At 52.1% G+C, this 16,549-nt stretch overlaps 6 protein-coding genes across 6 annotated transcripts; 5 read left to right on the forward strand and 1 right to left on the reverse strand.

The window, feature by feature from the left end:
• Positions 1-925: 925 nt before the first annotated feature.
• J4E92_007736 (uncharacterized protein) lies at positions 926-1,714 on the forward strand (the record flags this gene model as incomplete). Its single annotated transcript, XM_051499099.1, has 1 exon — positions 926-1,714. One exon carries the CDS (start codon positions 926-928, stop codon positions 1,712-1,714), a length of 789 nt encoding a protein of 262 aa, XP_051350834.1.
• A 35-nt stretch (positions 1,715-1,749) lies between these two features.
• Positions 1,750-2,583, reverse strand: J4E92_007737 (uncharacterized protein; the record flags this gene model as incomplete). The annotated part of the gene is made up of 1 exon (XM_051499100.1): positions 1,750-2,583. The coding sequence occupies one exon, from the start codon at positions 2,581-2,583 to the stop codon at positions 1,750-1,752; it is 834 nt and encodes a 277-aa protein (XP_051350835.1).
• Positions 2,584-4,472: 1,889 nt separating this feature from the next.
• On the forward strand, positions 4,473-5,068 carry J4E92_007738 (uncharacterized protein; the record flags this gene model as incomplete). The annotated part of the gene is made up of 2 exons (XM_051499101.1): positions 4,473-4,477; positions 4,738-5,068. 2 exons carry the CDS (start codon positions 4,473-4,475, stop codon positions 5,066-5,068), a joined length of 336 nt encoding a protein of 111 aa, XP_051350836.1.
• A 1,539-nt stretch (positions 5,069-6,607) lies between these two features.
• J4E92_007739 (uncharacterized protein) lies at positions 6,608-8,167 on the forward strand (the record flags this gene model as incomplete). Its single annotated transcript, XM_051499102.1, has 3 exons — positions 6,608-6,958; positions 7,007-7,361; positions 7,413-8,167. The coding sequence occupies 3 exons, from the start codon at positions 6,608-6,610 to the stop codon at positions 8,165-8,167; spliced, it is 1,461 nt and encodes a 486-aa protein (XP_051350837.1).
• A 592-nt stretch (positions 8,168-8,759) lies between these two features.
• Positions 8,760-9,926, forward strand: J4E92_007740 (uncharacterized protein; the record flags this gene model as incomplete). Its single annotated transcript, XM_051499103.1, has 2 exons — positions 8,760-8,763; positions 8,932-9,926. 2 exons carry the CDS (start codon positions 8,760-8,762, stop codon positions 9,924-9,926), a joined length of 999 nt encoding a protein of 332 aa, XP_051350838.1.
• A 3,755-nt stretch (positions 9,927-13,681) lies between these two features.
• Positions 13,682-14,893, forward strand: J4E92_007741 (uncharacterized protein; the record flags this gene model as incomplete). Its single annotated transcript, XM_051499104.1, has 1 exon — positions 13,682-14,893. One exon carries the CDS (start codon positions 13,682-13,684, stop codon positions 14,891-14,893), a length of 1,212 nt encoding a protein of 403 aa, XP_051350839.1.
• Between the last annotated feature and the right edge of the window lie 1,656 nt (positions 14,894-16,549).

Below are 16,549 nucleotides of genomic sequence, written 5' to 3' on the forward strand. Positions count from 1 at the left end.
TCTTCCAGCTTTCTTTGGTGGTCTATCCTTGCCTATCACACATGTCAGTGAAGCCTCCCACAGATACAGTGGGAGAGTTGAAAGTGTATGAGACTTGATATAACATACCTGCCTCCTCTCCTCCGCCAACGCAAACCACTCCAACCGCGCTTTGTCCAGTTCGTCTTGGTTTTGGTATTGCAGCATGCAGGAGTTCATGGCGAGGCGGGGTTGGCGGCACGCGTATATCATCGTAAACGTGCGTCCGAGGGCACACTGCGCAAAGGTTTCAATCTCCTTTGCGCATTTCGCCCGCACGTTCTTGTAATATAAATCCTTGACTTGTTGTTCTTGGGGCGCGGATAGGGGGGTGGGGTTCGTGGGCGTGCGGTTGGTGCCGATTATCATGCGGTCTTCTGTGTTGGCCATCGTGGGCTATTGCTCGTGGGCTATTGCGAGGTTGTGAGGTGGGTGGGCACTGCCCAGGCGGTGGGGTTGGGTGGTGCAAGTCGAATGCGTGGCCGAATGGAGCTCGAGATATCAGGTAGCGAGTGACGATGTAGGAAGTGTGTGGTTGGTGGACGTGGACGTGGACGTGAGTGGGCGTCTTTGCGGACTCCCGGCGGTGCTGAGTTTCGAGATTGGATCGGATTGGCAAGATTGATGTTATTCGGAGTGGGGCATGTCTATGCAGTTCGGTGGTGAGGATACGGAGCGGGCATATCGGAGGTTGTGGGCTTGGTTTGGCCGATCTGGGTGGGCCGAGGCATGTGAGCTTGAGGAACGGCGTTCGTGGATTGGACTTCACATGCGCTTTTAGTTGCGTTTCTACCAGTTGACTTTACATCACGTAGACACGAGCACAGCTAGAAATCACGAGTCGCAAAATTGTGTTCGTCTAGCTACCGATCCATCCGTACCCTCACCCTCTTATTCAACAACCACGATGAAGATCGCAGACCGCACCTTCCTCATCAGCGGCGGCGTCTCAGGCCTCGGTCTCGCAACCGCCCGCGCCCTCCACTCCGCTGGCGCATACGTCTCGCTGCTCGACCTCAATGCGGAAAACGGCTCCAGAATCGTGTCCGAACTCGGCTCCCGCGCAAAGTTCTTCGAAACCGATGTCACAGACACAGACGCCATCGCGTCCGCAGTCCGCGGCACAGTCGCCTGGGTGAAAGAAACAGGAAAGGACATCGGAGGCGTGGTAGCAGGAGCAGGAGTAGGAATGCCAGGCCTGATTATCGACAAGAAGAACGAGCCGTTGAGCATTGAGAGTATTGACTTTGTGCTCAATATAAATTTGAGGGGGACGTTGGATTTGGTTAGGCAGGTGGTGCCGCATATGACTACGACTACGCCGTCGAGTCCTGATGGGTCGCGCGGTGTGATTATCATGATTGCGTCTTCGGCGGCGTTTGATGGACAGATGGGTCAGGTTGCGTATGCGGCGTCGAAAGGTGCGGTTGCGAGTCTTACACTGCCGCTTGCACGCGATCTGTCAAAGTATGGTATCCGTGCTGTGACGATTGCGCCGAGTATGTTCGATAGCGCGATGACGCGCATGATGAGCGACAAGGTGAAGAAGAGTTTGGAGAACAGTATGGAGTTCCCCAAGAGGGCGGGGCTGCCGGAGGAGTTTGCGAGGTTGGTGGTCGAGTGTGTGGGGAATGAGATGTTGAATGGGACGGTTTTGAGGCTGGATGGCGCGATGAGGATGCCGGCAAGGCTGTAGTTGTATTTATTTGGGTATATGAGTTTAATGGGGGCTCAGCGCTTGCGCTCCCTGATCTTGAACTTGACGCCGTTCTTGTTCACTCCGCCGACGGTGTTGTTCATCTTTGCGCGCTGCAGTTCGAGTTCTTCTTCAGCGGCCATGAGTTCGCTCTCCCGCTTCTTGAGTGCGCGTAATCTTGTTACGTGGCGCTCTTGTGCTCGTTCCCTGTCCTTGCGGAACTTTCGAGCTTCTCTCCGTGCTTGCTCTTGTGCCTCTATTTGCTTCTTCGATAATGTGTTCGGCCGCTGGATAGGTGTTTCGTCGTCATCATCCGATAGCTCGTCTTGTAGGTCTCCGAAATTGGGTGATTCTTTGCGCGCAGGAATGTCCTCGCCGCGCCCGAACCAAGTGTCTGGTTCAAACTCCTCTTGTTCCTCTTCGTTGTCCACAAAGACTCTGTGCTTGCCCTGCTTCGTCCTCGCCGCATCCCTCACAGCACGCACCTCGCCCTGCTCCTCCATTATCAGCCGCTGCTCTACCTCCTCCCTCTCTTTGCGCGTCTGCTGCAGCATAGTGCGAATGTATCCCGCGTCCTGTGTCTTCAACAGCTTGACCACCTCCATGCTCAGCGCCTTGTTGCCCCGGTCCGCCACCCTCTTCCCTTGCTTGTCCACCTTGGACGACATCATCTTAAAGGAGAACTCATCAGGATTGCGGTCCTGAGCCTTCTGCTTCAGAATCTTGAGTTTAGCCTGCTTCTGCTTGTGGTCGTGCGCGCGCAGCTTGTAGTCCTTGCGCTTTTCGAGGAGACCCCATTTTGCGCGCTCTTCGGGTTGCGCACGTTCTTTGTGGTTTCGCCGTTGAACGGCATTTCGCATGGACGACATTTTGGGCGGTGGGTAGAGTGGCGCGTTGGTTGTGTAGAGGTGTTGAATTGCTCGAGACTTTTCGGTGGGCCTCCGCTGCCAAGACTTCGGCCCACTCTACTCATCTGCTAGTCCGAATAGACACCTGCATGCTGTTTCTCTCAAACATCGACAACATTGGTGATTATTGATCAAATATACCTTTCGTCGTGGCACTAATCTATCTAGAACGACAAGACACTCATTACACGTCATTTACAAGTGCAGAAAGTATCGCGGCCCTCACATTGTCCAGGCGTCATGATCTCCACGTGTTTACCGCATTCGATCTTGAAACACATCTTAGGAAACGTTCCGCACTTGCATTGCCTATCCAGGCTTATGCAATATGGATCTGTCCTTCCAATGGCGCCGGTTGGTGGAAGTACGGAGCGAAAAGATTACGATATGGATTGTGCCCATGGAACCTCACACCTGGGCATCGTCGGCGATGATGTCCATCCTCAAATGCCGTCGGATCGGGTACTTACTGCCATCCGCCCCATCTGAGACGTTCTAGTACTCTGGGATGGGTGCTTCCGCTGATAGGAGCCGTTGACCGATGGATGACTGCCAATCATCGGTGAGCAATTCTATCGTAGTCCTTCGCGGGAGTCGCGGAAACGGACCATAGAGGTATGCAAGACCGGAAGTGTGGATCTAGGGATATCCATATCTAGGCCTCGGCCTTGTACTCTTCGACAAGATTTTGAGTCCAGCGAACGAAGATACGTGAGCGGTGAGAATGCGTTGACTCCTTTACGACGTGAAAGTACGACCAGCCAACAGCACATCTTCGCCGAGGCGATCTGTTCTCAAAGTAGAACGGAACATTTCGAAAGAGATTTGATCGCATACCACCCACCCAGAGATCGACTCCAGAGGTGGTATTGCACAAGAACCATAGCCCATCTCCCAACTGAAACGCCAAGTCATCACCAACCCTCCGCCCAGGAATCCTTCCAAACACCGCGGAAAATTCTCTACCGACATATGGCGCTGCACTAATGTACCCCAGGTCTTCCCCAATATACAGCAACGCCAAAACACCGTCACCTGTGTCATAGATACTGTTCGACATCACACAACTGCACATTCTCGACTCATGGCGTACGGAAAAACATGTCAAGAGAAAATCCCGCGAATCACGAAAGGTCCAGGGCGTATTCAGTTATGCAGTGTAGATCGAAATAGTGAGGTTGTGATGGTGGGCATGACCATTCTAACCACCGGTAAGGGTACAACAACCTCAGCCCCTAGCCAAGCATGACTTACCACGGCGGAAGACAATTCTCCACCATTCTCCACAAATACTACAGTGTCTTGGCTTGCCGGACGAGATCCACAATCCAGGGTCTCATCCACCCCGTAGCAATTTCACGACGTCCGTAGAGGGCTACATCGGTGTCTAGATCTGGTTGGCGATGCAGGTATCGAGGAGAGGTGGGTATCGAGGATGTGTATAAAGGCAATGGGGATTCCGAGTGGTAGACCAGCAGCTCACTCATCTCTTCTCCGAGTATCCAGCCCATCTGCAAACTTAGCAGCTCCTCCACTTCATTCTCCAACTTACGCACGAACTTGTTATCATCATGTTGTCTCAAGTCGCACTCCTTTCCCTCGTCGCCAGCATGGCAGCTGCGCAGACTCTCAACATCCCCACTCGCTCAGGCAGCATCGTCTCGCTCCCCCAGCCCAGCACCATCACCGGCAGCGTCAACTTTGGTAACAAGGAGTTCGACCGCGGTCGGCCTTGCAACTCAGACGAGGATACTGGCAGCGACAGCGCCGTCTTCATCCTCCAGAACGGCGCGTCCATCTCCAACGTCATTATTGGCGCAAATGCGCTCGAGGGCGTGCACTGCTTGGGTATGTTGTACATTCTTCTCGCGACCCTGCAGGAATGACACTAACAACCTTGGAATAACAGGCTCCTGCACCCTAACAAACGTCTGGTTCCGCGACGTCTGCGAAGATGCCATCTCCATCCTCGGTAGCGGCAACGCCCTCATCCAAGGCGGAGGTGCCGCTCAAGCCAGCGACAAAGTTATTCAGCATAAGTACGTCTCCCCTCTCCTCCCCCTCCCTTCCCACCCCCCAAACCCGAACACGTACTAACATACCCACCCCTTCCAGCGGCGCCGGCACGGTAACCATCAAAAACTACACCATCGTCAACGCGGGCAAACTCTACCGCTCCTGCGGCGACTGCACCGACAACTCCAAAAAGTCGCCCCGCAAGGTCATCGTCGAGAACGTGCGCGCTTTCGGGCTTACCTCCGATCTCATTGGTATCAACTCCAACTTCGGTGACACAGCCTCCATCAGTGGGTCGTGCGGAACGACAAAGAAGGTGTGCCAGGAGTACAAGGGTGTTAACAAGGGCAATGGGAGTAGCAGCAAGGTTAGCTCGACGAGCGCTTGCACGGGTGCTCAGGGGAAGTTGGAGAAGCTGCCGAGCTGTTAGTCGAGCGGCATGGTAGGGCCTGCGATTGATGCGTTGGGGTAGAGGGCTTAGTCTGAAGGGTGGAGCGATGGGCTGGGAGATGTGGACCCGGAATTATGTATATATTGACGTTCGCTTTGAGATTTGTATATAGCCTTTTGTGCTGCGATGGGGATGTGGCCAATGACATTAGTATCTGTATGCTGTTAGGTCTGAAGAAGTGAGTTGATGTGTGTTTGTGGTGTTGCGAGTGGGGAGTGAGTAATTACAGGCGTTTGCGCACGTTCCCAGTATGCGTCGTTGATACAGATTAGTCTTTGTTCATCTGATTGTCATGCCAGCCGAAGAAAGAGATGCAGTCTTGTACGAGGCTATCGCGTTGTGTGGAGACTGGCATCGTAGCATCGCGTAGCTGCTAACACAATCTTTCCCGCTGAGTAACGTAGTCCATTGTGAATCTGAATCCCTTTTACTTCATGCCGTAATATCATCAAATGACGGTCAAACTGGCAACGCGACAAGTCACCTAAGTATTGAGCTGCTGCAACCACATCGAATGTACATAGTGTAGTGCGCGGGGGGCATTGCTGGTTGTTCGGATACGGGGCTATAGTGATATGGAGCATCTGCGTAGTGTCTACATAAGATCTTTTGGTGATTAGAGAGTTGAGGCAGTGTGAAGACGCTGTTGCTATTACGTGCTGGTTCCGGAATGTAGGCACGACACGGTCGAGTACCTAGGTAACAATACCTAGGTATGTATGGTCGCAATAGAGGTACACTTCCAAGAGCTTTGTTTCCACTGTCATCGGTCGGTATTCAAAAGCTTCGTGACGGCGATCGAGCAATATCTCCATGTCAAAGACCCTTCCTTTCGCCATACAGTAGCTTGGAAGGGTTTTGGAGAATAAAACTGTACGACAGCCTACTATCAACAATTGTAAACAACGACGCTGTAAATTTGTCTGAGAATTGGGATAAGCATGACCATCCCAAGGTCGCATGTAGATGTTGACAGTTGGTGAGTAGATTACTCAGGTAGCTGAGGGCGGCATGGCATGTAGCTTCCCGTGATGATGACGTCAGCAGCTTCCGCAAGCGAGCTCCATCTTCAAGCTACCCCGAAGCTACCATCCTCATTCTCGAAATACCTCAACACCAGCCCTTGGCCCATGTCTCCGAAGACCTGTCGACCTGTGTACATGCGGACTGAAAGCTCGATCTAGTAGTGTTCCCGTAAAGTATGCATGCGGCGACATCCCCTCATCGTTGGCAACCAGCTCGAAGTCTTGGTTTTTCCGACATCCGAGTTGACCAAGCCAAATTGCGGTAGCGGGCCATCCCAAAACCTGGAGAAATACGACGATCTCTTCTATGAATGGGTGCGGAGCCCCGCAAGATGATATCCAGGGCTTAGGTTCCTGAATGCTCGGGTGAAAAGAATCCGGAGCCGCTTGGCTGGTAAACATCCATGCTTCTGCAACCGGCTACCTATATGAGGTCTACAGCCATGTACCAGAAAATGTTCGTCACCCCAGTCCGCCATCGCATCACATCGCAATGGGTTTCAACACGCTTTCATGCCAGCTGTTGCTAGCTGCAGCGACTGCCTCCGCCAAATGGATCGTCCCTGGAGCGCGTTGGAGAGCTACTGATGACACTCTTGTGAATGCGCACGCTGGTGGTATTACTGTGGACCAAGAGACGGGCAAGTACTTCTGGTTCGGCGAATACAAGATCGAGGGACAGGAAGAGGGTGGTGGTGTCAGCGTGTACAGCTCCGACGACCTTGCGACATGGGAGCCTCACGGTCTGGCCCTGGAGCCCATCGAGGACCATCCCTACATCTCACCCGAGGACATCATTCAACGGCCGAAGGTTGTATTCAGCGAAGGCACTGGTCAATATCATGTAAGCGCCCGTCTTCAGCAACCACGGTAGCTTTGCTAACATTAATAGATGTGGTGGCACGCCGACAACTCCACCTACGGAGAGCTTCTGCAAGGTCTTGCGGTCTCGGACAACATCACCGGCCCCTACAGCTTTGTTGATGCTACAGCGCCACTTGGGAACTGGTCACAAGACTTCGGTCTATTCGTAGACCAGAAAGACGGCCGAGCGTACTCGCTATACTCCAACGGCGACCGCAGGGAAGGACGCGACGTTTACCTCACTTCCTTCAATGAGAACATTACTGCTCTAGATGAAGTCGTTCATCGTTTCGACAAGTACGACCTCGAAGCACCAACCATCGTGCAGACCGACAAGAGCTACTTCGCGTTGATGTCGCATAAGACGGGTTACCGCCCAAATAGTAAGTGTTTCCACTAAACGGAGATCTCCATCATGTGCTGACCACTTCCAGACGTGGTTGCTTTCCGCGCCGACTCCCTCGCTGGTCCTTGGTCTCAACCATTCATCATCGCACCGCTCAACACACGTACCTTCAACTCGCAATCTGGATTGAACCTTCGGATCAATGGTACCAAGAAGACTACCTATTTATACATGGGTGACCAATGGGACTCTAACAGTCTCTGGGAAAGCAGATACATCTGGCTACCACTTGAGATTGACGAAGAGAAGAAGTCGGTTGAGCTGAAATGGTACGATGTCTACGATCTCGACGTGAAAACCGGAGAAGTCACAGCCATCAACGGCACTACCTACTACGGCAAAAACGCCACCACCACCGGCGACGCCTACCACCAAGAAGCCACCTTCGGCAGCGATGGCGTCATCGTCACCGGCATCTACGGCAACGACAGCAAAGTCACCTTCTCCAACATCGAAGGCACCGGGAAGCCCCAATGGGTCTCGTTCTACTACCAGAACACCGACGACATGGGCTTCGGCGACCAGCCTGGAGGTTCGCCCGATCGTATCAATGGGACTTGGCAGCTTCGCCGCATCTCGAGCGTTATTGTAAACAACAAGACTGAAGAGGTGGAGTCGCTGTACCAAAGAGATACGCACAAGGGTATCGTCTTGAGTACACCGCTTATGTTGAACTTGGAGGAGGGTAGTCATAACACTATTACTATTGGTGGGCTGGATAACGGGCAGGATGTTAAGGGCGCGGATATTGATCGTATTGTTGTGTATCCGCCTGAGGAGTAGTTTGCGAGTGCTAAATCAATACATATAGAAGGGTGTCCGGTATGCAGAGATCGAGAAAATTGTTTCGGTCATTGCGTAACGCGAGCGGTGCCAAGGAATAGTGAATTATAGCCCGCACACAACAGTACCTGGAGCCTAGCGCCCAACGGATTCTCCTGCCTACATAAGTTCACGAACTCTTTAACAGGGTCCTAGGGCGCTCACATCTACGCCTCGACCTACTCTGCTTGACTCCTCGATCGACCACCCGCACGATGTCGTTATTGTCACTGCCCGCCGAGATCATCAGCAGGATCTGCCGTCATCTTGGAATGATTCAGGATGAACGCGGCGGCTTCACTCATTATTGCAACACTGATGAGTTCCTACCACTTCGTATAACTTGTCGAGAGTTGTACTCGAAGACCATGTACGACGCTTCAGTGAGATATGGCCTACTTCTTGAGCTGCTAGATATCGAAGCCAGCCACAAGGGGCTCTGCGCCCTTCTTCACATCACCAAGATCCCCGACTTCTCCAAGCGGATTCGAACATTGATACTCAAGTCTCCTTATGAGAACGAGGAAGCTCCGCCAGACTCCTTGACGGCTCAATGGGTGAGGGATCTCCGCGCACCAACTACGTATGACACACTTACTGACGCCGTCCACCCACGCCTTAGGCTAAAGCTGCGTTTCGAGGGCAAATGGTCGACGATATAACAACGTCCTTGGAGGCTAGCGAGACGGTACACCTTCTCGCGCAATGTTTTCGGAACTTAAAAGACGCTCCTGCGCTATCGGAGATTACCGTTCACGGGCGCAACCTGTACGGTCTTGTTCCTGCCGCTCTAGCAGCAAGTGAGTTTCCGCGCGAGATCGCAATCTTCGAAGTACTAGCACAGCCTGTCGTCAAATCAGGCTATCGCAGTGTTACAAGTTCTCCGGGAGAATGCGCGCCATACACCAAAGGTCTGAGCATCAAAGCGCCCGACTCGGCTTTCGAGGATAGGACGCCACTTCACAGGAAGCTGTCAAAGCGGAAAAAAAGACAGCTCGGCAAGCAAGGCTACCACTTCAAAGGATATCAGCCAAGCTATCGAGAGTTCTCCAGGTTTCTTGCAGCGTATAGCGACATCACCCATCTTCAAATCGCTGGATGCGATAAATTGCCCATGTTACGGCTCTGCGACGGATGCGATGCGGTGTTCAAACATATTGCGACCGCGCACTTCAGTCACCTAACCTATCTCTCTATGGATAAGGCCTACGTGAGCGGGGGCCGGCTCCGCCGCTTCGTCAAGCAGCACACTACGACACTGAAGGAAGTCCGCTTCTCATCCGTTTCTCTGACAGATGGCTCATGGCAATCTCTAGCCCAGGGCTTGCTCAAACTACCGCAACTCGAGACGCTCTACCTCGACTCCCTCTACCAAAAGCACGAGGTCACCAAGTCCAAGATTCCGTCTTTCTCAGACCAGAGGTGGTATCTCGAGCTCGTATATCACGGAAAGTCGAATATAAAGCTCTTTCTGCAGATGTTCCTGCAGCACTTCTGGACGGCGAAGTTCGGTCGCAAACCATATTCTCGTGGCTATACCACACAACCGTCGCGCAAGACTCGGGCAAGATACTACGAGGTGTACATGTATGACTTCCCTGAAGTTGTGGCGAGTAACGGATATATGGAAGCTGCATACGTTGAGAAACGGTATGCGGAAGAGGTCTTGGACGTTAGTTCTGACTGGAGTGATATGCAGTCGTACAGGATGTACTACTAGGAGATACATGCTTGCTGGACGAGGCGTTTTATACGGCTAAAGCTTAGCGACCATTCTGAGGGTCTAATATGGGTTTTTGCGTGTAGTTTTGTCACATTGTATCAGCAATTTGCATTCTGAGGGAGTCCAAACCAATCATGGTTTAGAGCCTAGTCCTGTACATCATCGCTCAACCCAGATACTACTCATCTTTGCGAATTTATCACGTTCTGGCTCTACTTTGGTCCGCTGGCAAAAATACCCCATCATGCCCCAACGTTAGCTTTCAATCCTCGTGCTTTATCTGTCGTTCTGCAAGCAGGAGCTTTTGTGCATCTCGACTAAAATTGATTGCCTCATACTCCAGTGGCGACACAGATAGGGCGTGCGTACTCCCCCCGTATATTGCAGTATTTACACTGAGATAACGAATGATAATCAGTGAAAGCGCGTGCAGCTTACCGTCTGGACTAGATCCCGGGTGTGATCAGAATCTGCGCTGCGCCTGGTCGCTACCTAGGTAGTCATAGTACCGTAAGTAGACTAGCGCCATCACATATGTTTGCTGCTTCCAAGGTTTCTCTTTCCCACTTCCATATTCTGCGTCTCTTGTCTTCTACCTTCCGCCTCACCACTGCAAACCTTCGCCCGCACAGTCGGTTGGCCGCACCAGCGATCAACTCCTGACTTCGCCGCCTTTCTACGCCACCGTGGTTCGATCGGTCGCTCGCGATACCCTACCATACAACCACGACCACAACGCTATCCAGCAGCCCTTTGACACACTCAATACGAGCCCATTAAAATCACGTTGCCGGCGCTCTCGCTGAAGATGCCATCCATTCACTAACGCCACAAAGCCACCTTACACCTGATCTTCACTGCGCCTTGGTCACATATGATACCCACATTCTGCTCTACACACGTGCACGCCCGGGTTTCAGCTGCTACATAACCCTTACACTCTCTTCTCGCTCGCGATACCGTTCAACCGACTGAACAAGGCTTCCGCCTGCGCACCCAGGAGTCTACATCAGTCACCACACTCAAGTTTCGCGCCTCCACCTCACCGCCAGACGCCTACATCAACGACAACACTCAAGTTTCGCACCTTTTTGGACCAACGTAGGCTTCAACCGCATTCCTCTAGTCGATTCAGAATGTCTCTACTATCTCTACCCACGGAGATTATCAGCAGGACCTGTCGATACCTAGGCCTGGAACACGATGTAGATGGCTCCTTATCCTACAATAATCGTGACCTAAAGTCGCTCCGCCTGACCTGCCGAGACCTTCACGCGAAGACTACTTTCGACGCTGCGGTCAGGTACGGACTATTGCTAGAAGAGCTCGAGATAGTCGTCGACCACAAAGGACTCTGCCAGCTATTGCACTTAACTCAAATACCAGCTTTTCGCGACCGGATCAAGCGAGTGCTGTTCTACTATCCTAGCGTGAATAGCACGGAAGACGACTGTGATATTCCATGGGGATTGTCCCCGATCCGTGAAATGCGCCGCGAAGAGATTTCGACATATTTGGAAGCCAGCGAAACTGTTGAACTTTTAGCAGCATGCTTCCGGAACTTGAAGCAAGCGACTTCTTTGGAGGAAGTTCCGGCACAGGATACGGACTTGCACCGCCTCATACATGCCGCTTCAGCGAGGAGCGGCTTTGCAAGGAAGAAGACAGTCTTCACAGTGCGGCCTGGAAACCTAAGTGGTGCTGATCATCGCACTCTGATGATCTGTCCTGCGGATTGCTCACCATACACCAAGGGTATCGAGATCAGCACCCCGACCTTACCTTTCGAACGTCCCGAAATCAAGCAGATAATACAGGACGCCAAAAGGTGCAACGAGCATGGGTATCATTTGAAGGGCTATCAGCCGGATCACACAAATCTGTCTCGACTTGTCGCAAATCATACTCAGATCGAGACTCTTCGCCTGGAAGGTTGCGAGACCCATCCTCGCTTGAGATTCTGCGACGGCTGCCATGTAGTGTTTTCCATGCACATTGCTACTATGCACTACTCCAACATTACCAGGCTGGATCTTCACGCAACTTACATTAGCGGGGGTCGACTACGACGTTTCATAAAGCAACACTCAGCCACGTTGAAGGAATTCGACTCCACATTCGTAACGCTAACGGACGGATCATGGCGCTCGATTGCCCAGGGCCTATACAAGCTCCCAAAGCTAGACATGCTGCATTGGGCTCTTCTGTTTCAAAAGCATGCAGTAAATCGCGTTCAGAGTGATTCTCTGTCCAAGACAGAACTTGGACCATCCTGTCCCCATAGTTGTACTTGGGAGGGAACCTCAAACGTCAAGTACTATCTACAGACCTTTCTGGACAGCTTCTGCACGCGCAAGTACAACAGAAACGCTAGGGGAATTGGAAGTGGTGTCACTGCTGGGAAAACACTACCAAGTTTCCATGAGGTCATCATGTATTGGTTCGCTGACGTGGTGATGGAGCCTGCTGGAATGGCTTCAGCATACGCGATTCGACGATATGCGGAAGAGATTCTGGAATGATTCATCCGGGACGGCGAAATGATCGGATAGCTTGTCGAGAAGGACGGAGGGAGTGATTAATTGGTGCTGATCAGTTGAGGTGGGGTTCCCGTGTACGAAGACACTAATCTTCACGGACCTGTGGGCGAGATTACAGCATACTCTACTCAAGTACATATCATTGCTGGATCATGCCCTTTCCAGGACGGCATCGCAGAAACTGCCTCAAAGTGTGTCTTAGTCTATAGCGTGCATTTACAGAAAAGGTGCCTTCGCATTAGTGCGCAGAATGATGGTGCCACGTTAACCAAGAAAACTCCAAGCAGGCCTGCAGCCTACAGTAACATAGAGGCATACAAAGTAGGTGAACTAACTCTAAGGTAGGCTCTAGACCTATTGAGCTTTTTCATGATGTGGTGCTCAGATGTTCGTATCCACATCCAAGTGCGGTAGCGACACTCAATTCAGACTACGAATTTACGCATTTTGCCGCGATCTGCTCGAATTTCAACCTGACCACCTTTTCTAAATTCAACAAAAAGATCCAAAAACCTCGTTGATGCGCGCGCGATGGCCAACCTTGTGTCGCAAGGTGCGACAATCGTGCAGCCTATGCAAGTCACTTCTCACCCTGCCGACCCGTCCTAACCTTCTGTCTTAGAACTGCCTGCCGAAATACGAAACGCCATTTACGAGCTGCTTTTCGAGAATGATGGTTTTGTCTTCTTACACAACGCTGACGCCTTCTTTCCACGAGCACCAGATCTAGACGACTACGACGATGATGGAGGGCCACGCTGTCTGTGCGAATCATGCCAATACGAAGGCATCTCGCATTACGAACGCGACCGTTCAGCATGGGCAGCAGCTATGAACAACGACGCGGAGGATTTAAAATTCCTGGAAGCAAAATTTGCCCATGACCTTTCGGATGGGCTCAGTATACTCAGATCTTGTCGCCAGATTTGGTCCGAGGCAGCTGGAGTGCTCTACGGGCACAACACGTTCGCTTTCAGTCGACACACCGACAGACACGATATCAACTACCTTACAAACAGATATCGTGCATGGTATGCTCCAGGATTCTACGATAACAAAAGATATAACCAACTGAACTATTCTGCTCGATGGATGAGTTCTATTGGAGATCACTACCGCTTCCTGCGAAAGGTGGTCATCGACACGGATGCCATGTGTCCATCCCATTGCCGTTGGGTGGCCGATTTCGATGCCCTTCCCCTCCTCCGCGTTATGTGGGCGCACCCGGAAGCTAGATGCGAGATAGTCTTTGAGTCTACAGGGAGAGTGCTTTCTGCGCATCCTAATGATGCAAGAGCGCCTGGAGTGGTCACTGAAGATCTCAACACTCTTTTACATACTCTCGGGAAAGAAGATATGCTTGGACTAAGACATGTTTCGCGATCGTTAGAGAGTGTCGTGATTGAATTTGAACAAGTGGGACGACGATCTGAATGGCACTTCGTCAAGTACAAACGCTCGGGGCTGAGGTTCTTCACTATTCTGAGTAAAGGAGCAGAAGTCTCCTGGAACCCAAAAAAGCCGATAACATCCCGCGCAGACCTGCCTAGATCGATTCGACAGATCATCGCTCGATATGTAGCACTTGGGCCCGAAGGCATCGTCGTGGATCTGACTGCGCAAGCTACCCACGGACTTGATCTCACCCTTCTCAGTCTGGTTCCCTGCTCGGTGAAGTCTCTCATCCGACCAGGGTATTCGTTGACCCTCTCAATGACCAGTCAGGAAGCCGAGACGAGTTTCAAGAGATTTAGCGCACTCGACGCCCTGCTCTGGCCGGAGGCCATCAACAACACAACTATCAGCTACATCGCCAGGGGCGAGCTTGGGCTCACCAGCGGCCAGAGCATCAACCTCAACTTCGTATTGGGCGACGAAAAAGGTCTCGAGGATGTTAAGATTAACATGAGAGGTCTCGTGCGCTTCCTGAGCAGTATGTCCATACTCAAAACCAACATGTGGTCGACCATCAAGATCATCATAAAGGACAACAGGGGACGCGAGAGATCTTGCTGCGAAGTACCGATAAAGAAGCTAAGACAAGCCGTCTTCCTCTTCTTCACCGACCTCCTCCGAGACAGCATCTATGCTCGTGAGCGCCAACATTACACACCCAACATACGCATCAACGGCTTCGGCGCCATCCTCCAATGCATCGAGAAACCGCACGAGTTTCGTTGCACAAGAGCAACCAAATGGAAGTCCGACGTGAGCAGCAATGCAGTCCCTGGCTTTTCGGGAGGCCAGAAGTTGAAACTTGCTTCGGTGGCTGATGTCATTCAGCGGCGCGCAGAGCTGATGGACTTTGCATGTCCGATAGATAGGCGCGACGAGTGTTTGATACATGCTTGGGATGATTTGAGGCGGTGTGTGGAAGTCGGATGGGGCAGCCTTGATGATGCGCTAAAGAAGATGAGGCGTTGAAGGATTGTGAGTGGGTCCATGCTCCGGGGAGAATGCGGGTGACACCAGGGGTTCTGGACGCGCCATTGAAGAAACGCGACAACATCGTCGTGATACTGGTGCTGAGATGTTCTGCAGGAACTGGCGGAGAATGCGGTGATAGCTAGGTACGGACATGGAATAGCATCAATGCCATTAGCAGCATCATGAGCCATCGCTGGAAGTTTGGACGCGTGAGTTTCGCGTTGCCGTGCTAACCTATAACAGCCTAGTCTGGATACTGTGCCGCCCCTTCCAATTGTCTCCTGACCGCCATCAGCTCTGTCTTGCCTCGCAACACCCATGTCCCTCGTTAATACCGTTTGGCACACATCTTTCCATACACTGCCATGGAAATTCCAAAAGGCTGTTCGGCTCCCCTAGATCCGTCCGCGCCGTCCTTCCTGACGCTGCCGGCGGAGGTGCGCAATACCATCAGCGAATACGTGTTCGTGCTGCCACGACAACCGGGAATACGCATCCATAACTCCGACTTCTACTACGACCGCCGGCCTTATGAGATTCGTGCAGACGATGAGTCTTTCGCCGATGACAGCTCAGAAGATGACAGAATGGGCTATGACTCTCGGAAGGGCAGGCATGTTCCCCGCAGCCTGAAAAATTGGCAGAAGAGGCAAGACTCTGAATGGACAGAAGCGCAGGGGTTCAGGCATGAAGCATCTCTTGGGATCGGCCTGCTGAAGTCTTGTCGCCAGATGTATCACGAAACGGTTGGCATCTTGTACGCCAACAACACCTTCCTCGTTACCAGAGTTGGTCAGAGGTGTGACCGCGAACCAATCAGGCGGTGTCAAGCCAGCGATCGGGGTGACTACCACCAAATCAATTATGCGCCAATATGGCTCGCCTCACTTGGCTCTCAGATGAGGTTGATAACAAAGGTAGTGATCGACATCTCGACTGTCTGCGGTTGGGGATGTGACCAGGTTGAATTGGACCAAAACCTACTGCCGTTACTAAGGATAGTCTGGAATGGAGACCTACCACGCTGTAGCATTACCTTCGCCCACCCTAGACTCCTATTCAAATGTCCCGGAAGCATGCATCCCAACAGCACGAGTCCTGCGGATATCGTAGCAGGCACCGTCCGACTGAACAAGGCGTTCGCGGCTCTTGCCAAGGATGAAACGTTAGATCTTCGACGCCTTTCCAACTCAGAATTGCTTCTCTCGTCAGTCACTATGCACCGTGTCAGCAAAGACGGCCAGGTCCAGTACTACACAGGATCGCGAAGTGTTCACCGTTCTTTTTCTATCCACCCAGCGTCTGGCGTGGTCAGATGGTCCGCCGCGAGGCCAGTCAATTCACTTACGGATCTTCCTGACGATGTGCAAGGCATGATCTGTGCTTATGCAATCACCGCGGAAGATCGTCTTCAGCTTCCCATAAATTCCGCCCGGAAACCCAATTTCCATCGGAATGTTTTCGATGTTTCTGCCACACTCCGGGAATCTTTAGTTCAAGCTGTTAGTCAATACATGCCGGTGGTCATAGAGCTTACGGCTAAAGAGAGGGTCAGTGACTACAGCGACGCGGATTTGGTGAGAAGATATGACGCTGAGGTGGGGGTCCGCGAAGGCGGGCATCGGAATCATCTGGTGGAACTGATCGCCTCTC

The sequence above is a fragment of the Alternaria infectoria genome (assembly GCF_024043175.1).
Source record: "Alternaria infectoria strain BMP 0036 chromosome Unknown scaffold_13, whole genome shotgun sequence".
In the NCBI taxonomy this organism is placed as follows: Eukaryota; Fungi; Ascomycota; class Dothideomycetes; order Pleosporales; family Pleosporaceae; genus Alternaria; species Alternaria infectoria.